The following is an 11691-nucleotide window of genomic DNA, read 5'->3' as shown; positions in this document are numbered from 1 at the left end:
TGGCCTCTATCCCAGTTTTATCCCTTAATAATGCTTTGTCCAAATGAATGAGTAGAAGTCAGCCATGAAAAGGCAGAAAGTGGTGATACATGGGACAGCACGGTGAACCTTGGAACCATTACCCTAGGGACAAGATGCCAGTCACAAAGACCACAGCGGCCCTGGCTCCACGCACACCGATGTCTGGAGCAGGAAGACGGATAGGGATACACAGTGGATCAGCGTTTGCTTAGGGCTGGAGGGAAACGAGTGGGCAAGTATAGATTGGGGGAAAAGGTGTAGAGTTTCTTTTTGAGGTACCAAAGATGGTCTAATATTGTGAATATATTAAAAGCCATGAATCACACACTCTCCCCCCTCAAACCATTGTATTGGGAGCAAATGCAGACATCATATCGCTCCATGGTTCCATCACCTCAGGCAGTGTTGTACAATTGCCACCACAATCAGTTCCAGACAGTCTCCTCCTAATTAAACTCCTTGCCCTCATACCCCCACCCCACCCCCCTCCATTGAGCCTTCATTCTACTTGTTGTCTCTATAGGCTCATCAATCCTGGGTTTCATATACTGAAAACAAGAAAACCATAAAACAAATTTCAAGCTGGTTACCCCCAGTGGCAAAATACATCTGAAATAAAGCCCATTAGGAGCCAAAAAAAAGCACAGAAAATGTTGAAAACCAGATCAAGCCCAACATGCATCAGAGGGGAGATCAATTGACGAGACTTTGACTGTGCAGGTCACGTTCATCATTTTGATCTCTAGTCATCTCTCCGCTGTGGTAACTGGTTCTTCCCCTCCCTGTAGTATGGCCAGAGGGAAACCACCAAATGCTTAGTTCCTGTGTAGAGCCCACAAATGTATCTTGGGCTCCCGCTGTCATCGTGGCCTTCTGCCAGAATCTCACAATTTAGACTCTGATACTGTTACCTCCTTTGGCTTCGGGATTATGATTTACAATCCTGTGGTCACTAATATTGGTGTTCTTCTTCTATGTGGATTTGGTTGACATCTCACTCATATGGCTGATTGTTTGGAAACAAGCCTTTAAGACCCCAGACAATTTTATCTGATAGTTGGGCACCATCTAATTTCTTCACCACACTTTTCTGTAGCACCCATACCTCTGGAATCACACATTTTAAATGGTTGAATTGTGTGGTATGTGAACTATATCTCAATAAGACTATTTTAAAAATAGAGATTATTTTTTAAAAAGGGATCATTACACTGCCCAGTCAAGAAACTTAAGTCTAAAATGTTAGACTTGACATACTGTCTGTTAAATAAAATCTCTGTTATTACTGCTAACTGCCCTCAAACTGGCCCCACTCAAGATGAAATGAAACACTGCCTCCGCCTGCATTACCCCGGGGATGGGTTGCGGTTAGGGTCTATTGCAATGCAAAGGGTTTTCATTGGCTGATTTTGAGAAGTAGACCAGCCTTTTCTTCTAGTCTGTCTTTGTCTAGAAACTCTGCTGAAACCAGCCTCACAGCACCATGGAAGCCAAGCTCCTACTGGCAGACAGTTGGTAGCCAGGAATGGATATATATCTCTGTGTTAGTCTAGGTTGACTAGAGAAACAAATTTAGAGACACTCATGTGTAAGCAAGAGCTATATATCAAAGAGCAATTGTCTATTAAGAAAACATCCCATCCCAGTCCAGAACAAGTCCGTAAGTACAATATTAGTCCATAAGTCTGATATTAGCCCACGATTCCTCTTCAGATTCATGCAGCACATGTAATGATGCAAAATGCAGGAAGATCACAGGGTGGTGGGTGAAAAGTCTTGTGAATCCAGTGGCAGTGGAAGCATCTCGGCGCTGGTGCGGGTCTCCATGTAGCTCCTCGAGCTCAACAGGAAGATGAACAGAGAGGGTGAGGCTCTCACAGGGCTCAGCAAGTCTCTACATGGCTTGTCAACAGGAAGACAAAGGCAGAGAGAGGAGAAGTTCCCAGAATCCTCATGAGAGGGCCATGCCTGCAAGGAGGCATCATCAGGCTGTGACCTGATCGACAGTCTAGACTCCACCCTTTCACTTTTAATACCCTCAAGGTGACAGGAACTTATGTAGCTACCAGTCTCCCATTGAAACACTCAGGCCTCTGCGGTGCACCCTGCCACAGCTCTGTAGCTGCTCTCTTGGTGCCATCGTGGAGCTGGACAGATGGGGTGGGGTGGGGCGGAGGCTGCTCCAGAGCTCGGTGTGTAGGTAGGTCTCTCCTTCAGCACTCATTTGATTCACAGACATACAGATATAGGTGGGAACCATGATTTGAACTTAAAAGGTGGCTTTGTCTCTTTTGGGCTTAGGTGTTGAATAAAGAATGAACATGGATAGTTTCACATTTTGGAAGAACTTTAAAGGTGAAAACAAACAAACAAACCCTAAAATAAAAAAAGTGTTGCGTCTTGGAATATGAATGGAGTGTTAGAACTCCACTGTAGCACGCTTTTCCTACAGTATTAAATCCCAAGAGTATTAAATCCTACTGTATTAAATCCCAAATCATTAAACCATGGGATTGTAACTTGCTCACTGTCCCTTTTACAGAAAAGGAGACCATGGACGTCTGGTGCAATGGGAGGAAGATGGAGACCGCAGTGAGTTGACCTTTTCATTGCTGTTAGGCCAGGTGTGCAAGTTACCATTGAGTGGCACCGTGTTTCCAAGTTTGGGAGAGTTTATAAAAAATCAAGGCCCTCGTAGCTAACAACACAAACAGTAGTAAGTCCCTGGCTCCAAATTCTGAAGATCTTTCCCCAACAGTGTCGGGGGCAGTGGACATTGGGAAATGAAGCTCAGACCCCAGAGGGTTCTTCTGGACCAGGCGTGGTCTTAAAACAGTCTCCCCAAGATTTAGTGCCCTCCTGGGAGCCTTTCCATCTAGTGGTGCTTTGTGGAAATCCCTGGGGGATCTTGTTAAAGTGCAAATTCTGATTGAACATTTCCTACAGTGAGGCCAAGCTAACTGGCCCCTGGCCACACTGAGCAGGAAGACTTTATGCAAAACTCTGAGGGCCGACAGTGCTTTTCTGAAAGTGGGCTGAACACAAGCAACCAAGTAGTGAGGCACACGATGCCCCAGAGCACACAGGCCGGCAGCTCAGGGAGCTGCAGAAGCCTCAGAAGAGGAGCGGAACGGGAACGTGTGGACCAGCAGGAGTGGGGAGGGGAGAACGGCACTGCCCCAAGCTGTGCTGAGCCTCAGTGCAATCCCCACGCAAGCACACAGACACTGGTGTGGGTGTTGCCAGTTGTTTGGGCTTTAAGGGGGCTGAATGGGGGAGTGACTTCAAAGGGAGTGAAGTTCAAGGTAAACTAAGCAGAGGCCTGCACAGAGCAGGAGGAAGGGAGAACACAAAGCATCAGGGAGTCTGAGGAGACCTTTCCTGATGCTTCTGGGCCTGAATGGGCTGGGGTGGGGGGGCCGCGGGCTGAGATGCTGGGGAGCGCTCTAGGGCAGCCTTCAGCCAGCTGCGTGCTCGTTGGTCCATTATAGGGGTGGGAGGGGAGGTATGAGGGACGTGGGGAAGGCCAGCTGGGATGAGTTCATCTTGCAGAATATGTAGCCTGTGCTTGCTCTTGAAGCTCATTGCTCCTGAGAAGGTGCCAGAGACAGAAACCCAAACTTGCAAGGATGAGTGCTTTCCTGCTGCTGAAGGGAACTCTCACCCAGACTCGCTCAGCGTCCACCCTCAGTGCAGGAGTGTGCTCTGCACATGTCTCCTGGTGCAGCTGCCTTGTACAGAGGCTGGGGGAGCTGTTTCCTCCTTTATGCCCCAATTGGAACAACTTTGTTGCCCTCAGCATGCATCAGATACTTCCTGCGGGCCTGCCAATATGCCTGGTGGTCCTTCCTAGTCTGTCTACTGGGAATTCTCTGGATGGGGAATCAGCACATTTGAATCACACCCAAACCCCTACCCCCAAGCACGTCTCCAGTGCATATGCAAAGCGGTTGTTTCGTGGCGCCTAAGTCTGTGGTTTTAAATGGACTGGTCATTAGGAAGTCATGTTTATCTACCCATACGGTCTTCGCTCCTTAGTAGCTGAGAAGCACCTCGGGTGTTTGGACAGCTGCCCTTGTCCAGCCAGCCTGCCCCAGCACGGTGGCCCAGCTGCCCTCGCCGCTGCGGAGCCTTCTCAAAGCAGCGTGCCTAGGATTACGTATCCGGCAAATCCAAGAAGCTACATCGGGGGATCCTGTTATCCAACCCTTGCCCCTCCCTCCAAATGGATGTTTACCGAAGGCGTGACCCAGAGGATTTTTTCCCCCCCCAAACCAGACCCTTGCGGACAGGGCTGATAGAGCCCCGTGAGTTTCTGAGACTGTAGGCTCAATATTAAAAAGGTGAAATGGAAAATACTGCATTGAGGGGTGCTGCTGGAGGAGGTGGCCGCCGGTGGCCTCCCGGAAAGAGCCTTGGCCAGAGCCGCCCCCTCCTCCAGGCTAGACTGGCTGCGCTGGGCTTGCTTTGCGAGTCAATGACGGTGCGGGCCTCAAGGGCTTGTTGTCTATTTCTGTTTGGAGGTCGGGCTTCAGCTGCCAGTAAGGTAGGTCATTGCCAAGTTTCAAATCCCATTGTGGTCTCATTGCTTTTTTGGCATGACGCATTTTTATCCTGTGACCCGCGACACCTTCCTTCCTGGACTCCCACGGTGCTGTGTAAGAGAAACGGAAGAGGAGCCTCGCACACGGGCCCCACACGGGCGAACTTCAACTTATCTGCAGTAGCAAAGGTTACATCTCCTTAAGAAGAATTTCATTCTAGTAAGATGGTGTTTATTTAAATTGATAGGGCGATCGCATTACATCTAAAATTGTATCCATATTAAAAAACTGCTCGCTTTGCCTTCTTTCTTTCATAGTACGCCTTCAAAGCCAGTGTTCTCTGACGGTCTATTGCATTTCAGAGCATCCGCATTAGTGGGGCACGTGTAGCGTGTTGGGTTTATACTATCTGTGAGTTTTGTTGGGCGCCTCCATCCATCCATCCTGTGGGATGAGATCGTCAAGTGGTTAAGAACATGCCCCCATTGACGGACTGCTGCCTGCAGCAAGTGACTGACCTGCCGTGTGCGCCTGCGTTGTTTCCTCCTCTAGAAAGTGCGGGTGATAGTGCTTATGCCCAGGTGATTGTGACGGCCCAGTGAGATAGCTGGCGTGGTGTGTGGAGTAAGTGCTTGCTATCCTGAATCCCATCTGTATTTTCAAAAGCAGGCTGTGTAGACCAGCGGTTCTCAACCTGTGGGTCGCTACCCCTTTGAGGGTCAAACGACCTTCTCACAGGGGTCACCCGATTCATAACAGTAACAAAATTACAGTGATGAAGTAGCAACGAAAATAATTTTATGGTTGAGGCATCACCACATGAGGACCTGTATGAGAGGGTCACGGCATCAGGGAGGTTGAGAACCACTGGTGTAGACGAAACTGGTGTGACAGACAAATATATAGCCATGAGATACACTTTATTTCCCCTCAAGCTGGAGGTTCTTAAAGGTCATTGGGGTAAAAAACAAGCACACAAACAAAAACCCGTTCAAGTCACACAACTGTCAAAACCCCTAAATCCATGCTTCCAACCCAGTTGGGCAGAGCTTTCTGGGGCGCATTTTGGATGGCTACTTTTCGTACTTCCAGATGGTGGTCGAGCTCGAAGCCGGACGAGACAGTGTGGCGCACTAATCCCCCTTTCCTCTTTTGGCCAGGGTGAGTTTGTAGAGGATGGAACTGAAACGCACTTCCGAGTTGGGAACCATGACTGTTACATAAAGGCTGTCAGCAGCGGGAAGCGGAAAGAAGGGATCATCCATACTCTCATTGTGGATAATAGAGAAATCCCAGAAAGTCTTGAGTGACTCCGTGGTCACTCAAGATGAGAAATAAATTTCTAATCTTAACAAGAAAGGAGGAGGACTTTTCAATTTCCCTGGTAGTTAGTTACATGTTCATTTCAGCGTGTACTCCTCAGTACATTCAGTCTGGGCTGAGCTATTCTTCCAAAGGCCCATTTGTGGGGTGGGGGGTAGGGTGGAAGCAATACCAATTATGTACAATCATAAAGTCACAACTTATTTTGTAAATAATGTAAAATGTCCTAAGGCTAAATGGAAAATATGAACCCAAACCACTGATGTTTTACAAGAGAAACCTTTCCTGTGATAAACACTATGTTTCCTATAATAAACACCACTACAAAATCAAACTGGTGCTGTTGGGTGTGTTTCTACAAGCTGCCAAGTCTACACAGACTTGGTAACCTGTGCAACCAGGTTTCTAGTAGCTGGTACAGAACAGTGCGGTCATTTGTCTAGAGAGTCTTCGTTTGTTGAACAGCAAGTTTCTGATGTTGCTATTTTGTTAATTAGCATGGTGAGGGCAAAGGCAAGATGTCAGTGTCTGCAGCCACCGCCAGGCTTTAAACACCCAGAGCTGCGCAGCACGTTCAGAAGTCTGCAGCCTCAGACTGTGGTGACTGACTCGGGCCTTACATCTCCCTGGACACTCCCCCTGCCTCCCAGTCCTGTCCACACATAGGGACAAGCCCCGGGCATCACATGCTCAGGTGTGTACATTGAGGGGTGGAGGGATAGTTAATAATGGAGGCATTGTTGGTGCCGTGGGTTAAGTGCTGGGCTGCTAACTCAACCCACAAGCTGCCCCACAGGAGAGAGATGCGGCAATCCCGTGACATCCTCAGACCCCACTCCGCGGCTCTGCTCTGGCCTCTAGGGTAGCTGTGAATTGCACTGGCCTCAGCTGCGTGGCTTTTGCGTAGCTGGGCATTTCATCGTCATTATCACTGTGGACCCTCCGGGGAGGGAGTGATTCTCCATTTTCCAGAGCTACTTGTCCAGTATGGTAGCTGAGTTAGTTAATTGTGCCAGCCTGGCCGATAATCACATGTGGGGCTAATTGACAGGCGGAGGGATAAATGGCTCGGCGAGCCTCGCCTTTCTAGTTCTCCGGTCTCTTGCTTTGTGATGGTCGCGCCCGGGTGCAGCTGCCTTAGCAGTTTCCTGCTTCAGCTTGCAAGATTGACTTCCTACAAGACATCCCCAAGGAGAAGCTACATGGACCTATCCCCATGCAGCCCTGGGTGCTGGAGCAAGCCGTGTGGAGACCCCTGCTAGTGCTGAGATGCTTGTTCATTCACTGACTCAGCTTTCCTCCTGCAGTCGGCATCATTGCCTCTGTTTTGTGAGGTGGAGGACTGGTGTTGGATTAATGTTGGACTTATGGGCTTGGGCAGCATTGGGTTGGGATGTTTTTGTGATGCATTTTCTTTACATAAAACTCTCTCTTATCCATGAGTTGCTGTGGATTTGTTTCTCCAAAGTACCCAGACTAATACAGTAGCCATCAGTCACAGGTTGCTTATGGTAAATTATTTTAAATGAAAGTCAGTTAAAAGTTCAGAGTTGCACTAACCCTGTTTCATGTGCTTGATCGTCACGTCCCATAGTGACAGTGCGAGTCACACACCAAGTACTACTGGGCAGCTCTGGCCTCCATAAATGGTTTCCGATTTAGTGGCTTGTTACAGTAGTAGGATAAGCTGACCTTAAGCCCAGGTTTTCTGATCCTAAGACCCATGTCCTTTACTAGTCTCTCCCTGCCACTGACATATTTCCAAGAGATTCTGAACAGCCGGCCAGTGCCAGGGGATCCCCAGGAAGGAGGTGCCGAGGGGCAGGGGAGCAGTAAGGTGGCCTGGGCCAGGCATGCAACCCCCTGGAGGGCAGAGGGGGTTAGAAAGCTATTTTGTTCCACGGCAAAAATTTCCTGCCTAGATTCTTAAATATTGGTGAGCTTTTCTTTTTCATTCTTATTTGTATTTTTTTAATTTTTGCCATGTTATCTTTTAAAAATTGTTATTGTTACTGCTGGGTTTCCCAGTTTCGAAGCAACAGGAGTAGATGCAGAGCTAGAGTTGAGGCATTAATTGCTGGGGAGGTGGCGCAGAGACAGGGAGGGCGAGGGGATTTGGGGAACAAACAAGGAGTTGGAGGGGGCCGCTGGAACGGATTGTAATGATGTAGAAACAACTCATTTTAAAAGTGATTTAACCGTGGAGGTGTATGATTTGTGAATACTGTATCAAGAAAATCACTGGGGGGTGGGGAAAGTTGATATAACGTGAAAAATGTAGCCAATGTCATTAAACAAGATATATAGAAATTATTTAATAAGAACCTAGTTTGCTATGTAAGCTCTCACCCAAACACAATAAAGTACATTTTTTAAAAAGCTATTGACAATTTCCTGTAACACCTCTTTATTTTCAAGTCTTCCCAGTGGGCAGGTTGGCATATTATCTTCACAAGCATCATCCACCTGCTCTCCTCACTTCACCCCATCTATGCTGGAAGACAAGGATGTGGCACAAGGACCTCTGAGGACTATGAAACTCAAGTTGAAGTTTGCTCGAAGTGTGTGGGTGTTCGGGCTTGCTTTAATTTTTCTTGAATAAATGATGTTAATGTGGATATTTTTTCTAGTACAAAGAAAATGGATTGTGCAATTTGTAGATACTTTAAACTGTTATGAACGGTCAAAACGTGATTTTTCAGTGGGTGTCCAAGTCCTAAGAATTAATTTGTTTACCTTTAACTTGGTGAACTCATATTTGATGCTTTTGAACATTTTTTGGAAGCAGCATACTGAGAAATGCAGCCAGGGATTGGAGTTTGGCACAGCAGGGTTAACTTCTTGAGGCTTACTTTCCCCACCTACAAAAGGATTGAGGCTGCATTTGTTTCGTTCCTTGTTGAATGTCTGGTGTTATGTGTATGATCCTTAATTATTAAGCTATGAAATTAAAACCATATTTAACTGGCACCCAGATGAAAATCTGAATTTGTCAAGAAAAATAGATCAAAGCCATTGATCTGTCTCTCTGAGCTGTGGAAGAAAGGACGCCCCTCACAGCTCAATGGTGAAAATAAGCATTTCATGTTCATAGGAAAGTGATCTACAACATTTAGTGAAAATGCCACTTAAATTTTAAGAGGCCCAAACTAAGAAGTATAATTTTAGAAGTCCATGTAATGCTCACTTTAGTGTGGAGCTAATAATAGGAATTTCTCAGGTGATGGTAATTTTCTATTTTTTTATCTGGATGCTGTTGCAAAAATGTAACCAATGGTTTCACTCTGTGAAAATTACACTGCATGCCCATCTGAATTCAGACCCATGTAGGTGTACATTAGGAGCCTTGTGTCACAGTGGGTTAGCCGAACCTCGAACCTCAAGGTCAGCCGCTGGAATCTGATCCTGAGAAGAAAGATGAGACTTTCTACCCCCAGAAAGATTTATGGTCTGAGAAACCCACAGGGACAGTTCTACTCCATCCCAGAGGGTTCCTTTGAGAGGATATTCATACTATTTCATCACCTTGAGATGGGAAAGATTTCTTTAAAAGAACACGGAGTATTAACCACAAAAGAAACAATTGTGAATTTGACATTAAAATCAAGGGCCTGTGATATGAGAAACAAGCCAATAAGAGAATGAGAATGGAAATCAAAGTAGAAAAATACATTTTCAACACGACTTGACAAAAATTTGAATTCAGACTACACAAAGAATGTCCCAAACAAGAGAGCAACACAAAATAACACTTCTCCAAACTCATGGATTGAATTATGTTGTGGCAGTTATGTAATGATTCCCTTCTCACCACCACCCCCCATGTTCTGATGGGATAAACCGATAAAAGATTAAGGAGGGTGATATGCAACACCCTTAATCCCCTCTCAAAACCCTGATACCATGTAAGGAGCATGTCCCTGAGGTGTGGCCTACAATGGAGCCCTTGATCTAGTTGGTTACAGTTGGGCTGGTAATCAAGGATGAGGCAGTCTGTTCCCATAAAGATGTATGGTCTTAAAAACCCTGTATAGGACCCTCATGAACCAGAATCAACTCCATGGAAGTGAGTTTGGTGGCCTGCAATACCTTCCATCTTTCATGAGACAAAAGGAGAGAGTAGTGCAGAGTGGGATGGGACCCACTACGACAAGAGCTGAGCTGAGAGCGTGGGGTCCCTGACTGAGAAACTGAGCAAGACTGACGCCAAGACACAGGGAGAGTGCTAAGCAATGCCAAGCCTGCACATGCTGAAGAAGGCAAGAAACTTGCCCAGACTTAGCCAACACAGAGAGAAAGCCCGCCCCTGAGTGCTGGCACTGTGAACTCTCATTTTTAGCCTCCTAAATTGTGAGGAAATAAAATGGTTGTTACAGCCATGCACTTGCTGTTACAGTAGTACTTAATAACTAAGATACAAAACTACAAACTAAAATTACAGCTAGAGAAATGGCTAAGAATTTAAACAGGCATTTCACAAAGGAAGAATTCCTAGCATTTAAAAATAAATGTGAAAAAATAGCTTAATCTCATTACCAATCAGGGAAATGCCAAGTAAACTCACGACACACATCTGTGGCTAATCTAATCAAGACAAGTTGGTTAATTAAGCATTAGTGGGACAACAGGAATCCTCAAACCACTGCCGGGAGAATAAATTGGTATCACTTGACTGCAGCCTTCAATATGGAGCACAACTCAAGGTAAATAAAACCAACTAGTCCTTCCATCTTCCCACCGCAGTCAGTCTCAAACAAAACTCAAATCCTCACGACTGGACGTCATGATGGAGACAAGATAGACGTTTCCAAGGATTTCGTTTTACTTGTCTACATTCCACATTAATGGAAGCCAGCAGTCAAGAATTCAAATGGCATTACTTTGGGCAAATCTACACAAGACTTTTTAAAGTGTTAAACAAAACAAAGATGCTGCTTTGAGGACAAAGGTGCACCTGACGGAAGTCACAGTGTTTTCAACGGCCTTATGTGCATCTGAAAGCTGGGCCGTGACTGAAGAACTGACGCGTTTGAAGTACGGTGCTGGTAGAGTGCATTAAGGACTGGGGCCTGCCAGAAGAATAACCAAATCTGTGGTGGGAGAAGTACAGCCAGACTGCTCCTTAGAACGGGAGATGGCAAGACTTCCTGTCAGGTACTTTAGCCACGTAAGGAGAGACTGTCCTCCGGAGGAGGATGCCGTGCTTGGTCAAGTAGAGGGACATGGAAAGAGAGGTCGACCTTCAACAAAGGACTGACATAGTGGCTGCAAAAATGAGCTCAAACATAACAATTTTAAGGATGGCCCAGGACAGACCAAGCAGGCAGTGTTTTGTTCTGTTGTACATAGGGTGACTGTGAGCGCTACTGGGTGGAAACTAGTAGGTCAACTTAAAGATGTGCCTATAACCCATCAAAGGAGTCCTGGTGGCTCAGTGTGTAAGCACTGAGCTGTTAACTCAGAGGTTGGTTTGAATCCACCAGCTGTGCTGTCGAACAAAAATGTAGAAATACTTCAGAATGTGATGTTAGAATTGTTCATTTATGGACAGCGAGATAAAATTGTTACAGACACTGAATGAGGACGAGGCTCCGAGAGGCTGTAATGGGTGCATCAGACTCTAGAGCAGGGGTTCTCAACCTTCCTCATGCCATGACCCTTTCATACAGTTCCTCATGTTGTGACCCCCCCCAACCATAATATTTTCGTTGTAACTTCATAACTGTAACTTTGCTACTGTTATGAAATGGGCGGCCCCTGTGAAAGGGTCGGTTGACCCCCCAAAGGGGTCACGACCCACAGG

At 46.4% G+C, this 11691-nt stretch overlaps 1 protein-coding gene across 2 annotated transcripts in view; it reads left to right on the top strand.

Annotated features, from left to right (window-relative positions):
• The window catches only part of FAIM (Fas apoptotic inhibitory molecule), a 15708-nt gene extending 9486 nt beyond the window's left edge, over nt 1-6222 (top strand). Inside the window, exons 4-5 of one of the 2 annotated variants that reach the window (XM_004712088.2) lie at nt 2564-2613; nt 5726-6222. In XM_004712088.2, the coding sequence (XP_004712145.1) occupies nt 2564-2613; nt 5726-5875 (200 nt within the window). In that variant the 3' untranslated portion in view covers nt 5876-6222. Of the gene's footprint in view, nt 1-2563; nt 2614-4684; nt 5031-5725 lie in introns of those variants that run through there. The other variant, XM_045287495.1, reaches the window with a different exon arrangement.
• The last annotated feature ends 5469 nt before the right edge of the window (nt 6223-11691 follow it).

Source organism: Echinops telfairi, unplaced genomic scaffold, assembly GCF_000313985.2.
Source record: "Echinops telfairi isolate 266 unplaced genomic scaffold, ASM31398v2 ScPeMD7_16;HRSCAF=60, whole genome shotgun sequence".
NCBI lineage: Eukaryota > Metazoa > Chordata > Mammalia > Afrosoricida > Tenrecidae > Echinops > Echinops telfairi.
The sequence above is the reverse complement of the archived record's forward strand: the minus strand, read 5'-3'. Positions and strand labels throughout refer to the sequence as shown.